General features: G+C 45.0%; 1 protein-coding gene across 1 annotated transcript; it reads left to right on the top strand.

The window, feature by feature from the left end:
- Positions 1-355: 355 nt before the first annotated feature.
- Positions 356-17573, top strand: LOC118214623 (protein FAM124A-like). Its single transcript, XM_035394738.1, has 4 exons — positions 356-788; positions 7552-7583; positions 13585-14339; positions 15678-17573. The coding sequence occupies exons 1-4, from the start codon at positions 715-717 to the stop codon at positions 16446-16448; spliced, it is 1632 nt and encodes a 543-aa protein (XP_035250629.1). The 5' UTR covers positions 356-714; the 3' UTR covers positions 16449-17573.
- Positions 17574-17681: the final 108 nt, after the last annotated feature.

Below are 17681 nucleotides of genomic sequence, written 5' to 3' on the forward strand. Positions count from 1 at the left end.
TCCAATGCTGAACTTGAAATTGGGTACTAAAGTCAGATGCAACCACAACAGGGTGGCCTTTAGATGGCAGCAGAGTCCAAAATCTGTGATTATTCACCCGTTCTGCAGACTGCCTTCGCAAAGTTGTGGAATCATTTGTATTAATTATAATGTGTGTTTCCCATGACTAGCCTGCAACCAAAACACACACGTGTACATGCAACAAAAGTTCAACGTTCTTTCTTCAATCCCAATGAATGCTTTCAATAGACATATTTTTCCCAGATTATGTTTGTGTTTAGCAGAATCCCGAATAACGGGTCAATTAATTACTTTAAAAACCTTTGCACCTTTTCACCATTTCCTTTCTATGGTTAGATCTTCGTACAGACACTACAGATTAATCATAGCAGCTATGCAGCACATAGTCTGTCAATAATAGCGCTACAGTTTAATTAAAATCTGTGCATGTGAGAAAATGTCTCCCACAGCAGTTTGACAAGAGGCGTAGCTTCGCCTCGTGGGCATGACGCAGTCAAACAAAGTAGAATTGCAGTGAAGCCTGTTGAGCGAACAATTGGGCTGCTGTGGCTGCGGGAATAGCGGTTTGTGTTGCTTATGCATACTCTCTTGTTCGCCGTCTTCTGCGCGTGAAGTCGTTTAAAAGTTTGCGTGACAAAATTTAAATCAGCGTGCAACATCTGATTCGCCGAAATGTAAAAATGTAAGATAAACATGTCTTTATCATCTGAAATGGAGAAGAATTCCACCGAAGATGATTGTGTGGACTCAGGAGCGGAGACAGGAGGGTGAGTGCGAGAGTTTGAGTGGAGGCTGCGGATGAATCGAAATGTGTTTAAATTATCTTCGTTTCTGCTACACATTCATAATGTGTTATTCACGCGCCTCTCCAACTTATATGGAATATGTAACGAGAAGAAGGTATTGGGGGATTGCATTCGAAATGGGAACAAAGCATGTTCATTATGTTGAAATTTTACATAGATTGGCTACATAATGACGTAATGTCACAGAATATGTGGTTTGTACCAGATACCCAAATTGTATTAACTTTGGAAACACTGAAGCGCGTTTGATGGGGGATAATTTTATCCATATGTTGCACGCCAATAGGACGACCGCTGATTTCTTTAGCGTTTCAGGAAAGAAAAATAAGCGAGCAAAGCGAGAGGACAGTGCATACTGAAGTACTTCTTTTTTCAGAGCTCAGTTACAATACAGATTAATCCAACGATGACAGATGCTGTATTTATGTTTCATGTGTATTCGGGGGCAGAAATTGTATCTGTAGTTCTGCTTATATATGTTTACGTTTATCAGACGCTTTTTTATTATATTGTCTGACGTGTGCATATGTGGAAAAAGAAAGTACACTCAATTCTGTGGTTTTACATGCAAGGACATAACTAACCACCATCTAGTCCTTACCAAGTCCTAACAGAAGGTAAATCTAACCTCATGACGCACAAATTTTACTTTGCCATTATTACAGAATCCATGTGTGAAAAAGTGTACCCTTACTGCTTCCATGTCATTTAAGAAGGTAATTAGAACCAGGTGCCCAGGATTAGTGTATCGTTGTGAAGTGCCAGTACATACAAGCTGTAAAGTTGACAGTTTGGTCTGCAGCATTCAGGTTTGTGTTGACACAACATGCCAAGGGCAGTTTGTGATGATCTCAGAGAACCAATTACATACATTTAATTTATTTGCAACATGGATATATTTTGTTTTGTTTTTATTGATGTGTATCCTGTCTGTTTTCAGTATTATGACTAATAAGCAAAGATGCTTCCTGATTCGGCTTTAGGCATATGGTTCATGAGGTCGGTGTTCACATGAGGGCGTTGTTTGATGGAATCACCCTTATGTAAAGGGGTGATTCCATCTAATCACAAAACAGTTTGTGTTTAGCTCTCAGCAACACATTTTAGGCAATTTGGTTGTTTGGAGATCTTGCACATTGCTTCCTTCATTACTGAAAAGACTGTGTTTGTATTCTTGGTTGAAAGTTTAAACTTAAAAGGTAAAGTGCTTTGTGCTTGGAATCACCCCCAGAGTAGGCTAACTGTCAGTAGGGGTATATGTGGAGGTCATATCTGTGTGCTGTGTAATTATAGGTAACCAACATAAATTCAGCCTGGTGAAATCATCGCCCTTTCACCCTGTCCTTAGGAGGAGTTACATTAAAAGTCAGTAGGAAGGTCTGATAGACATGAGAAAAAAATAGATTCTTTGAGGTATAGCCTGCATGACACTGCAGCATTAAAGAGGAACACATCTATTCAAATAGTATGCAAATGAGCCCCGTGATTTGTAATATGTCCCTAAAAGAATTGCACTGCTGAGGAGTCAGGGGGATTTAATTTACTGAATGTCAGTGAGATTGGTTTAAATGAACTTTGAGTTTGTTTATTTTCCTTGGCCAGGGATGAAATGAACAGACCTTGTTTTTCCCTGTCAGAGACAGAGAGCTCTGTTAACTGAGCCTTTAGTGGGTCTGCCAAACCCTCTGCGTACACTCAGAACTGGCACAGAACCGCACGTTGGTGCGCTCTTCAGTGCCGTAAACCTTTACTGTTTCCATTCTCTACGCGTCCCATTTAAATTTCAGCCATTTATAAGGAAGTGTTATCCTTTATTTATTTATTTTACCTAAAATACCTGTAAACAACTGAATGTGTACTGAAGTAATTCAGGTTAAGTGCCATTGCAAGAGGTTCAATAGCAGTGCCCCTTCTGGGAATTGAACCCCTAATTGAGTTCAGGGCTACGCAGGATGGGGACATGTGCCTTCAGGAAATGGCTTTTAGAAGACTCTTGTTATCTAAAGGTATTCTGGTTATTTTTTGGACAGCAATACTCAGGCTACAGCGGCACTGTTGGTTGGCAGATACATTCACCTGACCATTACACAGGTAGATACTGCTCCTGAGAAATGGTCTCCAGAGGTGTGCATTCTGTGATTGGCCAAATAACATGACAAACATAACAGCAAGTCACAACATGTTACATCTAGCTCTTTTCCTGTTTTTTGATTGGTTAATATCCATATAATTATAATATTAATTAACTAAAAAGTTAATGTGTTAACTTTTAATGCTCAACTGTGATCCAACTGACCAACTGTGCTCATGACAATTGCACCCCAAGATGTTCCCTAAGGATGTGTTTTAGTTTTTTGATTGATTAATTTTTTACCTATTTTTGGCATTTGACTTATGGCTAATATTAGCTTTTCAGGCTAAACATTTGAAATCAATAACAAGAATATCTGATGTTTGGAACAGATCATTCAGCCTATCTAGGCTCACTATTTATTGTGAACGTCATAGCGTCCAGCACTGTGTGGTAAGCCTGGCCTTGTATACCCCAAGGGTCTCTGCCTGTAGTAAGTGACCAGGAAAATGTGTTTAACCCCCAGGTGTAACTCATTCAGCCAGTGGGCCATGTTTCTATGTGCACCTCACCTCTTTCAGCTTCCTAAGGTGTTTTCTCAATGGAGGAATTCATTTTTACCACTTTATACAGAAAAACAGAAAAACACATTAAATATTGAAGAGGAACACATTTAAGTGCAATTGGCTGGTCTTACAGCAGTGGTCACTTCTGTTTTTTTAACCCTCTTAAGTTGCTCCTAGTTTTCAGAATCATTTTGACTTGTTTTCCACTGTAAAACAGACACACAGATCACCAGAAAACACATGGAGCATGCACACACACACACACACACACACACACACACGCACACAGACGGACACGCACACACACACACAGACACACATGCACACATTCCTCCCCACTTATTTCCTGTTCTTACTGTTGTTACCTTGACAACAATACAGGGCCTTCATTCAGCTCAGCAGGAGGGTTCATTTTATGTGAGAGCCCCCAAAATTCTCAGCTTATGAGATGAGACAGGGGTGACAGAGACCTGCAGAGGGTCCATTAAGCTAATTTTTTTAAAGCTGCAGGCTAAAGTGTAACAAGAAATAGGTATTTTGCCTAAATTTAAAAGTACATTCAAACATGTTATAAAGACACCACGTGCACATTAAACCTCCTGCACAAACTGACCATTTAAATTTCACCTACTGTATCCTCCCCCTGTCCAGATGAAATCATTAAAGTAGAAAGATAATAATGCAGAAGTTACAGGAGCATTGTGGGAATGTAATTTGCTAGCAGAAAGGGAAAAGGCTGAGGTGTGTGTGTGTGAGTGTGTGCACGCATGGAAAGTATCTCTTTCTTCCCACACATGCTGCCATTTCTGTGTTATTAGTAGGAAGTTACTCTGAGAGGAGCCAGATAATCCAGATTAGGTCAGCAGATGGATTTTCTCTCTTTCACACTTGCTACATGTACTGTGGCATTCTCAGATGTGGCACTTTCTGAGGTCCATAATCTCTCTTTGAATTGGTTTATATACACTCTTCCAGGCTGACATCCGTGGAGATTTCTGAAAAATAAGCCAAAGGTTGATAAACGTAACTGTGAAAGGTGAACGCCCGAGAATGTCCAGTACTTTTGGCCCTCAGCATGTTGTGACTGTACCATCCCATGACCTCTATGGGGACAGGCTCCTATTGTAGTGTTCTGTGTGAGAAGAAAAGCCAACAAAACAGAGCTAGCCCAAGGGGGTGAGAGAACAGTCTGACTAACAAGCCTCTCTTTTTTTTGGGGGGGGGAGGGGGGTGCTGATTCCAGTAATTCAATCAGAGGCCAGAGGGCAGCCCCCTGTATAAACACAGACTGGTGATGGACCTGTGGCTGGCTTTCATTACACTACATTAATGGCATTCATCAGATGCACTTTTAAAGTGGAAAATAGCAGTGTTTCCATCAGGAATACAACAGTACAGTGTTAGTACCACATTTCATGACCTGTAAATGTGTGAAGCAGCTGATCAAACCAACGATGAGCATAATCATGAAAATAATACTATAATAATAATACTGTGACAACAGCAAACTTTGAATAATGGAATATCTCACCCTCACGTTCAGCCAATCTACTCAGGGTGAAATACGGACTCTTTAACAAAACATACCGTCACCAGGTGTTTCCATGGCGATTAAGTCCTCAACACCCCATTTGGGTAAATGACAGCACCACACAGGAGGGATGTTAATGACAGTCGAATTACTTGTTGATTTAACAAGCCATAAACGGCTCTGGAGCAGCAAGTTCCGTGTTTCATTCAAGCTTCATCACAGGGAGGACATAATTGATGTAATCAGTAAGCGCACTGTTCATGTTTTACACGCCCAAGAACATGTAGCTATGAAAGAGTTACTGCTGGATTAATCCTGGCCCTGACTGTGACACCATGTTTTGGTGAGAATGATAGAATGGGCAGACACACCATGGGGCATTTACCTGGCCAGGTTGACTGCAGAACAATGCATTGGACAACAGTGTTTCTTTGGTGGTATCAGGTGAACTAAATTGTACCCTACCTGTTCCCAACAAATTAGACAAGTTAGATAACACCTTCAAACCGCAAGTGCACACAGCAGACAGTCTGACTCTGTCGCAAAGTGCTCTTTTTGCACCAGGCAGCCTCAAGATCTGACAGGGACTTATAAAAGAGGAACAGGTATAGCCTACCCCTCCCCACCCCAAAAAAAGGCAAAAACGGACACTTAAATGAGAAACACAGAGCCCTCTTTCTCTCTTACTCTTTCTTTCTCTGTCTATCTCTCTCTCCCCTGACAGTCACTCAGGAGAGAAACAGAACCCCCCCCAATGGCACTGTGAGGGCTGAAATTCAGCGTAACAGAGGCGGGGTTCTGGATGAGGGGAGAGAGTGAGACCACCATGCTTGTGCACTGAGGGAAGCCTGACCCTGTTTTTTGGAGGCGGGGGGTCTGTTTGGGGAAGGCTTGGTGTGGGCAGAGACAGCCCACCCCCACTGTGTACCCCAGGCATCTTTATGAAAACAGGCCGAGAGCAAAGGAAGCGGGGAGAGAGATGAAATATGATAGATGATTGTTATCATGCTTTGGCAGTATGTGTTTTTAAATATGTCATGCCAATAAAGCATTTGAATTGAGCTGAAATTGAAATTGCCAGAGGGTGAGGTTGAGGAATACAGAGAGGGAGAATGAGAAAGAGAAAGAGAGGGGTTGGAGAGAGAGAGAAAGATGGGGGAGAAGGAAGAAAGAGGGATGATAGAGAAAGGGGGAGAGTAGGAAGATGATAAAGGGGAGAGAGAAGAAGAGAGAAACTGAAAGAGAGAGGGGATTCACTGGGGAAGCCACACAGCAACGGGTCACACACTGGCCAAGAAAAACAGAGAGGTGCCTGAGCCTGGAGCTATCACAATTCCACGCTCTGTTTTTAAACACGTCTTTATTTCCCACGCACTGTCTGATTTAACATGGCGGTTAGTGAAGGGCCAGATCTGCTCCTCCAGTTCAGTGTTAGCAGTACAGGGGTACAGTAGGAAGGAGAGGTGACTCAGTTATGGTTTAGCACATACAGGCACTATATGCAGCAGAGTTCAGAGATGCTAGTTGCTAGCCTGTGAACAGTCGACAGACATCCCAGGAAGAGCAATATGTGGTCATGACTCTTCTCTGCTGCCCCACCAGTGGTGGAGTTATTAATGAATAATTGTTGTTTTTCATAGGATGGGATGCTTTGGTAAAATAAAATCCTGCAAAGAAACTTCAAACACTGGTGGAAGAAATGAAATATTTCAGATACTATGTATTTGACCCAGTCCTGCTCATCCAAGTTGTAGATTTAGCTTGATCAGGGCTGTTATGTTTACCAGTGCATTTTTACTGCACATATGTTAAGGAGTTAAGATCAGTTTCATGTCTGAAGGTCTGGTCACTGCACCTTATGTTAACCCTGCCTGTTATAGAAACTGCTGAGCAAGGAACATGAAGATGGCCTCATGTAGAGTCTATGTAGAGGCTTTAATGTGGGATAATGACCGATTACCCTCCTTATTTGGAATCAGCAGTCGTCTGTCTGTCAAGTCACTGCATGACGCACATATACATACGCACATACACACACACTCACGCGCATGCACAAACACACACCCAATTTACATATTATGTTGGGCACCTGCCACAGTGTGATCACCCAGCATACAGACTCTCACCTTTGAAAGGGATGAAGATGTGACATCTTCTGGAGGGGTTTTGGAGAGAGAAAACTCTACAGAGAAGCACCTGAATGATGTGACATAGTTGGGGGTTTGCTAAAGGTGTCTTGTGTTGTTTGGTTGTCTGATACACAAACATACTGTGTCTTGCTGCGTAGTTTACAAGGTGGGAAGTTGTAACGGCTATTTTTTCATGTGACCACTCCCCAAACTACTACATATTTCCCAGTGAACACAAGTACAGGAGTCTCCATGTTTTGGTTAATCGACATATGTCTGTTGTTCTGATCCCTGCACACAATAAGTGGGCTCAGTATTTATCCAGATGCCTGCTTTCTCTCATTTGAAATCTGAGTAGTAACCACTAAATTGTTTTACATGTGACACAGCAAGCTGAAATCCATCTTTCTCCTTTCCTCCGTTACAGGTCTGACAACAGCCCCATGTCTTCAACTAGCAGTGAGTACACAGGCCATTTTTCATACTAAAACAATCTCTTTCTGACATTTACGGATAGCAGTTAATGGCGTCTAAGGAGAAGTGAACTTAAAGGGTTTAGAGTCTTAAAGGGATAAACATCTAATCAGAAACCATCTTCTTCAACTGAACTCTGCTCCTTTAATTACCTCAGATTTTTTTATATGACTTGTGCCTCAGAAATGCTCCTAAATTGTGTGTTAGCTGTAGATGGAGGCGCTGTCAAGCTGTGAAACGTGGCCGTGGGGGAGGAGGAGGGACTGAAGAGGCTGCTGGGATCTGAGGGGTTTTTGTTAAAGTGAGAGAGCGGTTGTGGGGTGATGGTAGTCGTTGGGGCCTGTTTTGGGGGGTGAATGAGGAAAGTCATAGGGAGAATCGGGATTTGGGAGCGTTAGGGGTTGAGGGGTCTTGCAGGAGTAAAACAGGGAAGGGGTAAGATTGCCAGGTCCTCATCCTTTTGTGGGTTTGAGCATTTGAATAGTTCCACCAACATTCGGAAGACAAACTTTTGTAAGCACAGACACAAATTAAGCCTAGTCCTTGACTAAATTAAATTTTGAATGGTCTTCATACAAAATTCAGTTTAGTCCTGGACTTAACTGAATTTGTGTCTGTGAATTCCTCCTTGTATGTATTTGTAGTGACATGTTTCATCAGAAAATTCTCAGATCTGCAAGAGTGCTCAAATTTTAGCTGCTACTGAAGAGTTTGCATATTCTGAACAGGTATTTGACCCAGGCTGGGTCAGTGGTCGTGAGTGGGGGTGAGGGTGAGTTGGGGGTGAGTGGGGGTCAGTGTGGGAGAGGTGAGGTGTGAGGGTGCAGGTGGGGGATCTGACCTTCCGCAGTGCTAATCTCTCCCCCCATCCTGCAGCACAATGTTGGGATTAGGGCCAGTATCAGCCCCATTAATCTTCTCCAGGAAACGGCTTTATCCCCGTCCCAGTGCAGGAAGTGACAGGGCTGTGGCGGGCTGGGCCGTTAACCTCTTTCCCATGTTTTTCCTGTTAAACCCTGGCTGGCTCCAGCTGCCATTGTTTCTCAGGACCTGTGTGGGGCCTGGGTGAAATAACACAGCCTCCAGAAGCCATATCTGTCTGTTCTTCTCTCCTCCTCTCTCCTCTCTGTGATTTCAAAAATGCTGCTTTCTCTTCCTGTCTCCCCTCTCTGCTCTCTCATTTCTTTTCTGTCTTCTTCCCCTCTTTCTCTCCTGTCTCCTCCTCTCTCTCATCTCTCGCTTCAGAAATGCTGTCAGTCTGTCTGCACTCCTTCTCCCCTCTCTCTGGTGCTTGTTGAAAGCAGTGCGTATTGCAACAATAACAGACAGAGTGATGAAGGCCATCTGGTTTGAAGAGACTGTTTAAGACAAAAAAAACTTTTTTATAGCTGTAGCTTTCTGTCGGACGGAAAGAGACTGAATTCTGCCACAGTCAATGCTAAGGACCCGATGTTCTCCACTGGCTGATGTGGGCCAGGGCTGTACTAAGGTTTGAACCAGAACCAGGTGGTACTTGTATAAAACAGATTAGGTTACAGTTTGTGTGGAGCTATATGGTTCCATGAGTGACATTTTTCCTGGATGTGGAAATGAACAAGTTGATTAGTTCCAGAAGTAAGAATATTAAAATAAGGAAAGGAATAACGTTTTACCACTTATTTCATATGTGAAACAGGCAGAAATTATCCACAATAATTAGGGTATACTTTCTGGCTGTACAGACTTCAGCAATAACAGGATCCTGGAATTATAGTCAGAAAGTATTAACCAATTACTGTTGGGGTTGTTCTGTTTCTAATTACCAATGTACTTAGTGATTGGTGGAGCTCTTTTCTGTGTTTCTATGTGAAAAGTGATGGTAGATATTTGGTAGATAATGGTTATGAAAGAACAACATCATTAATGGTGCAAGACATCAGCTTTAACAAAAGCCAGCATACACAGGGGTCCCCCAGGACTGAGTTTGAGAACCGCTGCGGTAGAGTACAACTTCACAATGTGCCATGCCAGTAAATCTACTTAATTGTCCTAATCAGGTAATAACAATGACAATGAACATGAAAACTTACAATGGCTGTTTCCATTCGGCACGTCAGAAAAAGAATTGAAAATAGGCCTAGTCACATGATTATTAATCATGGCTTTGGCTGCCTCTCAGGTGTTGCCACATGTAGGTAACTGTCAGTCATTGTCACATGTGGGTGCCTGTCAGTCATTGTCACATGGTTATCCACTGAAAAACAGTTGCTGCCTACCCCCAGCTCTCCCCGCCCAGAGGCTGTTCCCTCTCACTCAGAGGGGGGGGGGGGGTCCCCTCACCCACCATTCCCGGACAGCCTGGGACCTGGGGAAGCTACACCCTGCGCAGGGTCAGTCTGCACAAACACAGAGACGACTCTCTGGCCTCTGTGCTGCCTGCACCCTGGGGTGGGGGAAACGCTTATGCTCAGTGGGGCAAACGGGTCGAGAGGAGAATCCATCCTGACTACAGGAGAGAGTGGAGCGAGGGAGGGGGAGAGAATAGAGAGAAAACAAAGAGGAACAAGAAAGAGTGAGCAAGTGCTAAATCATTTTATAGTACACTGGTCACTATTTCAAAAAATATCTGCTCTGAGAACATTGTAGAAATCATCCGGAAAGGATTATCACTGAGACTTCCCGAGGCAGTGTGGTGGACGTGTTGCGGTGGAAAGGCTTGGCCTTGAGCGCTTTGTCTGCTGATTGATTGGCAGGTTAAACGCAGGGTCTAGGATTTATGCCCACAGCCGAGGAGACAGTCTGGTCCTGGCGAACATGAAACCCGATAGCCATGCCCCCCGCCTGCCTCAAACCACCAATCAGACGAGAGCATGGTTTCTCTGGATGAGCTCACAGTTTCCTTACTAAAACAGCAGGCCCTGGCGGGATGGGGGGTATTTTTGGTAGGGGGGGGAGGGGGGGGGGCGCGAGGTGCAGGCCCTGGTTCCTGTGTGAGCTGGCTGTGAGAGCATTAATCAGTCAGAGCCACTGCGTGCTCCTCTCTCTCCCGCACTGTTCTAACGTTCTGCTGTCTAGTCTTTCCTTACAGCACAACCTTCACTGTTTTTTTTTATTCCTCTCTTTTTTTAAAGCTTTATTTGTATTCCAGATGGGCTGGGGAACATTTTCCGTCCTGTTACACACATTTGGGCTCATGCCACATGGTCACACAGACATACAGGCAAGCTGAGGATCACACTGATTCACAGCCACAGCATCCAACACATAAGGAGGATAATACTCTTGTTTTGCAGTGAGGTTTAATTGGTACAGAGGGTAACTCTCTGAATGCTTCTTCAGAACTGCAATGCATTGTGGTCTTGAGAGCCCAGAGTGTGCTGTAGCTCCTGTCATAAATCATATTGAGGACACATACAATTGAACCAGGTCAAGAGCAGTCCAGAAATCCTGCCCCCTGCCCTTGCATTTTATTAGAGGACAGAATACACCCTCCTACAAGTTACTGAATTGCAGCACTGAGAGATAAAATGGCCGCCTTCTGTCCTACCCCATAAATGGAATACCAGTAACTCTCTTATGCATGATGAATACCCTTTGTGTACCAATAATAAAGGTTTTATTTGCTGAATCTTTGTATTTATAATTACTTTTCCTCCTATAATTAAAAACAAATTCTCAATCCATAAATACATGATTGTATGGAGAATTTAAAAAAGAAGTCAAAATAGTTATGTCTGAGGTCTCCTGTATGTTTCGCACAGTGGTGTGTTTGTGTGTTTATTTGTGCACCGCGTCATATTCGTGTGTATTTTTTGGGGTTTAAGTGTCATATGCTTGTGTTTAATGACACACAGTGTCATATGCCTGTATGTGTGTGTGTGTTTGTTTGTGTGCGTGTGCGTGTGCATGTGCATTTGCGTGTGTGTGTGTGTGTCTGCGTGCGTGTGTGTGTTTGTGTGTGTGTACTCTTTAAGGGCGTAGTGTCAGGTGCATTTGACAGGTTTTGTCTGTGCTGTCACAGAAACAGAACTGAGAGGCTCAGAGTGGGTGGCGGCAGGTGAAGGATCGGAGTGCACAGACAGACAGACAGACAGGGAGACAGACAAACAGACAGACAGACAGACAGACAGGGAGACAGACAGACAGTGAGACAGACAAACAGACAGACAGACAGGGAGCCTTAGACAGAAGCGAGAGAGAGGGTGGAAGGTAGAGATGCAGTGTTCTTACAAGGTGCTTAAAGTGCTTGGAATTAAAGCTCAGAAATTTACGTACTGGAATACCTGGGAATGCATAGTTTTTCATGAAGTGCTTGAAAAGGTCCTCAAAACTAAAATGATATAGTCTCTAAAATTAAACACAAAACTTATTTTTATAATGATTATTTCATTTATCTTATGAACAAAGTGAATAAAACTCGCATATCACCCATGTGCAAAAGTAATTGCCCCCTTGAAGGTAATAGCTAGTTGTACCACCTTTAGCAGCAACCAAACGCTTCCTGTGATTATATTTCAGTCTTTTGCATCGCTGTGGGGCAATTTAAGCCACTCTTTAATTCAGAACTGCTTTGATTCAGGCAAATTTTAGGTTTTTGAGCATGCTCCTTGCAGGTTCTGCCACAGCATCTCCTATACTTTTATTTTTGCTTATTTTCTGCCATTCAGATGTGGACTTGCTTTTGTGTTTTGAATCAAAAATGTGTTTACTCAGTTTACATTTGTATAATATTACATTTTGTTTAAAAATCCGAAACCATTCAGTGTGACAAATGTAATAATAGAGGAAATAAGGAAGGGGGCAGTATACTGCTTTCCTTTTAAAGAAGCAACACACATTTCAGTTGCTTGTTTTGTGCTCGGTCATTGAAAATGGGGAAAGTGCTTGAATAAGTACTTTAAAGTCTTTGAATTTAATTACATAATGTATGTGTGAACCCTGGGGATGTGTGTAGGAACAGAGAGAACAGCGAGGTACATCTATACATCCATCCATCCATTATCTATACCCACTTATCCTGGTCAGGGTGAGAGAGGTACATGCAGGACCGAAAAAACTAAATAACTTACCAGCCAAAGGAGGAGTTAATTCCATGATTTTGCTCCCCTGATCACACACACGCACAGACGCGGGCACACACACACACAGACGCGGGCACACACAGATGCAGACGATGCTTCAGTCCCAAAGACTGAAGATTAGTGTTAAGCCCGCAAATAAATCATGTGATAGGGGAGTGTAAATGTGGCGTAGCACGGTGACTTTAATCCCGTGATTGGCCATGTTCTCCCCGGGGGAGGCTGTCCCATAGTCTTTCTGTTTCTTCGCTCAGAGAAGAGACAGTAACAGAGCATCCTGTCATTTCTCTGGTTTCTCTCTGACCTTTTCGGAGGCTTCCAGAACCTGTCCGGGCTGATGCTCAGTCCTCTCATGTCTTATCAGAGAGATTAATGACAAGCATCACAGAAGGAAAGTGCATTTCCGGATTCCTCCTGTTTCTCTGACCTTTCCGCGAATGCTAAACACCCTCACAACTTTCCATGAATGTTGGGGGGACCTTTCTCTCACACTGAAAAACACTACTCCTGTTTCTCTCAGACAACAGAAGCTCTCTTCTCCGTTCAGTTTGTTTTTTGCTTTGTGTGATTACGGGAACAGTGAAAATGCCACATCCCTCGCCCCCTCTGTTGGACAGGACAAAGGAATGAGGTCAGGAAGAGAGAGAGAGAGAGCGAGACAGACAGAGAGAGAGAGAACCAGGGGAAATAAAATGCTAGCCACTTGTCTCCTGAGAACTGGGAGAATTCTGTTGTCTCGAGCAACAGAGAATGGGAGCGCATACTATATTTAAGTATTTAAGGTCTATATATTATGTGTATATAATGTATGCGTGTTTAAGGTGTAAAATGGTCGTTCTTTCCTGAGATATAGACATGTATGATAGCTCATGCTGTAGACATGTCCCTCCCACCCTCACCTGTCTGTCCCGTCTTCTTCCCGCCCTCAGGTGAGCTTTCGGCAGGTGAGCAGCAGGACCCCTTCCTGGTCAGTGTGCACATCATCACGGACCCGGGCCAGGCCACGCCCCTTCAGCACGCTGCTGACGCCCTGCTCTCCTGGATCCATCCTGAGCTGCAGCTGTTCCGTGTCTCCGAGCGTGCCGCCTGGCAACAGAGGCCCAGGCGCTCCCGCACTCTCGCTGCTGGCCAGCAGAGGGCGCTGGCCGTCATCCTGTTCCTGCAGGAGGAGGAGTCGTACGGCTGTGAGGACCAGGTGCCCCGCCCTCTCCGCGCCCTCCAGCACCTGCCCTGGCGCTACCACCACACCGAGCGCGTTAACGGCAGGCTCCTCCCCCTGGCGCCCAGCAGCCAGGACTTCTTCACCCTGGCGCCTGGAACGCCGCTGTGGGCCGTGCGCCAGGTGCATTATGGGAAGGAGATCATACGCTTCACTGTGTACTGCCGGCACCACAGCTTCAGGGACATGGTGAGGATGTACCGGCTGCTGCTGCAGCGCCCCCTAGCTCAGCGGAGGGAGGACTTCTGCTTCTTTGTGGTGTACTCGAACCAGGACACCGAGATACAGCTGTCCTTTAAGAGGCTTCCGCGTGGCCAGAACCCCGCCCCCACCGATTCGGCCGTCATGGAGATCCGCGTGCAGGACGTTGGGGGGCTGGTGCCCCTTTTACCCCGGCCGTGCACCCCCATCAGTCAGGTGCGCTGGCAGACTGAGGACTACGACGGCAACAAGATCCTGCTACAGGTACCAAAATCAGGCTTCACACATAAGGGCGTTTCTCACAGGGTTCTGCACACAGGGCTTCTGCACACAGGGCTACTTCACACAGGGCTTCTGTACATTAGGATTGTGGGTTTTTATCTGTGTGCAGGGTTTCCCAAAGATAAAAAAAAACTCCTCTCTCTGGAAGTCCTAAGAAATTTATTTAAAAATCCTGTTGGATACATTTCTGCTGACTGAGTCAGCCAGTATCTCCTGACTCATCGTAGTGTTTAAAGCATCGCAGGAAAGTGAAATGTGCTCCCCTAGGGAACTCAAGTTATTCTGCAGAGCTCCCGTTCCATGGGATGGTTTTCTCTCACTCCCTCTCTCTCTCTATCCACTTGAAAGAGATAAGAGATAGGCAGGCGTGAAAGAATCAGGAGAAAATGAGAGAGAGGGGATTGACTGAGGGCGAGAGCGAGAGAGAGTGAGTGAGTGTGTTTTGACTGTGTTTGGTGGTGTGTGACAGTGATTTGTATGCTGGGAGGGGTATACAGGGCTATTGTCACTCTATTCTTGAGAGCGCAGATTTCAGGCAGTGCCAGGAGAGGGGGGGCGCGGGGGGGGGGGGGGGGGGGGGGGCGGTTAAGGGGACTGGCCATAGCTAGTCGTGCAATGAGGCAGAAATAGAACGCTACAGTAATGCGCCTGAGACCAAACACCACGGTAACAAGACAGAGATGGATGCCATAGTAACCAAGTGGAGACCAAACAAAATGCAACCAACGAAAACACTAAATCAGACTTCAGTTAAACTTGCAATTAAAATTGCTGTTCACTCCCTTCATTAACTCATCACACATTATTCTTGATTCTTGATGTTGATTTCTGCCATTCAGGCACTGGTACCCAGAGGGCTGCACATGAAAGTGAATCCCCTGTGAATGACTGAGTAACTGTGAAGACTTGTGTGTGAAAGTGAATCCCTGGGGAATTAATTAGTAGTTGCAGAGAGTTGTGTGTGATTAATCAGTACTTGTGGCTTGTGGACACACAACAGTGTGAGAGAGTGCGAAGGTAGAGATTGTCTTTTGCTGATGTTTTCTCCAGCTGTCACTGTGCATCATAAATCAGCAGGCGTGTGCACTGGGGTCAGATCAGACCAGTCTAAAGGCTCCAAATCCCCCTGACCTGCTGCTGTACTTTTTAGTAATGGAGTGCCCCTCTCACCCTCCCAGCACCATGGGGGACATGGTGTGTGTGTGTGTGTGTGGGGGGGGAGTAATACCAAAATATGTGCCTTGCTTACCCTGAATTGCTTCAGTAACAATATTCAACTTTTTATATGCATAACATGCTTTTTTTCATTTTTGGTTGCAGGTTCGAGGGTCCACCTTATTCCGACGGCGACACACCATTGCCAAGTTTACCTGCTTGCCAGGAGACCCCTCCCCCATACCCTTACCCACACTCTCTGAGCCCTCCCCCGGCCCCGCCCACTCATTCAGGAAAGGCCCTACTTCTTACCGGAGCCACCGCTACAGTCAAACGTCGCCCCGCCCCCGGAACCACACCCTCACCTGCTTGTCCAATCAAGACCTGTGCCAGGCCAGTAAGGAGGAAGAGGGGGCAGGTCCAAACCGGGTCCGGTGGGCGGGACATCGGAGTCGCTCGCTGTTCTGCCTGCCCACAGCAGATGGGACGTTTTTGGGCAGCTCCACCCCCTCCCCCTCCCATTCCCACTCCTCATCGCTGGCCCCACCCATTCGACTAAAGGTGGAGGCGCTGGTGGGTGCGGAGGAGACTGATGTGGACACAGGACGCAAGGTAGACAGTGGTGGGGTGGACCTGACTGTGGTGTCAGCCTATTCCCGGCCCCACCCCCAGCCCCGCCCACTCTCCGCGCCTCCTCAGGACCCCATCCCCTCCTTTTCGGCTCTGTCTTGCAGCTCCATGCCCCTTTTGGTTAACCACGCCCCCCTGTGTGATAACCGCTCCACCTCAGCGACACCCTCTATCCTTCACAAGCCCCACCCACAGAAAACCTGCCTCCCATTGGGTGCACAGGAGGAAGGGCTGGGCAGGGAGGAGGAGCAGAGTGGCCGGTCTTGGGACACACCTGCTGAGCAGGAGCAGGAATTTTACATCTGAGTCACAGCCAGGACAGGGACCTGATCGCACTGCACTTCAGTGCATTTCTACAGCTCACTGTATTTTTACAGCTCACTGCATTTGTACAGCTCACTGCATTATTGCAGCTCACTGCATTTTTACAGCTCTCTGCATTATTACAGCTCACCGCATTATTACAGCTCACTGCATCTTTACAGCTCACTGCATTATTGCGGCTCACTGCATCTTCACAGCTCACTGTATTTTTACAGCTCACTGCATTATTGCAGCTCACTGCATTTTTACCACTCTCTGCATTATTACAGCTCACTGCATTATTGCAGTTCACTGCATTATTACAACTTACTGCACTCACCACTGCAGAGAGGATCAAGGTCACTGCGGCTTTGCTCCTTATGATCTGTCTCCTGCTGCTGTCCAGCTCTCTCTCAGATTCCGCCTGTGCAAATGTGAACACACACCCATGCACACACAAAGGCAAACATTTTCACATACACACATACCCATGCTCACTTGCACATACACACAGACACGCACACACACGCATGCACACAAACACACACACACTGTAGCGTTTCATAAATCACTACATTCAAATTGATCAAGACTGCAGTGACAGATATAGAGCCGGAGAACTGTACAGCATCCTGTCAGATACATTATCCTGTTATTTTCATTACTGTCACAGTATATTTTTAAAAAGAAAATTACATTTTTCCATATGAAAGAGGTTCATTCTTGGTGTAAATAATGAAGGAGAAACTGCTCTGAAATATTTATTTACTATAAGAAGTGATCAGAGAAGCCTGCACACCAGAATCCAGTTTGGAATTGAAACCACTGCAGTGAACAAAAGAATAATTTGTACGATAACTTGTGAAAGAATAGCCATGGAACTGATTCACTGTGATCCATCCACTCCCTCTGGTGGGGAAACAGGGAGAGTTGTTCCCTGAAATTGACATGTAGCCAATGTCTATGGAAGGTGTGCAATGCTACTTCCTATTGGTTTTAGATGATAAACAGGCCTCAGCACAGCAATGTATGTTTTTTAAACATTAAATCTTAAATGTTGTATTTCTCAGATGGTGTAATAAAGCCTTTTTCCTATGAATGACTGCACAGTGCAGCAGGTTTAAAAAATTAAATTAGAACTGAAAATATTTTAGTGTATTTTATTTTTGTTTGTAATTTTTATTATTCGTTAGATTTAGGCATTCATCACATGCTCTTATCCAGAACGACTTGCAT

Source organism: Anguilla anguilla, chromosome 15 (genome assembly GCF_013347855.1).
Source record: "Anguilla anguilla isolate fAngAng1 chromosome 15, fAngAng1.pri, whole genome shotgun sequence".
Lineage (NCBI taxonomy): Eukaryota > Metazoa > Chordata > Actinopteri > Anguilliformes > Anguillidae > Anguilla > Anguilla anguilla.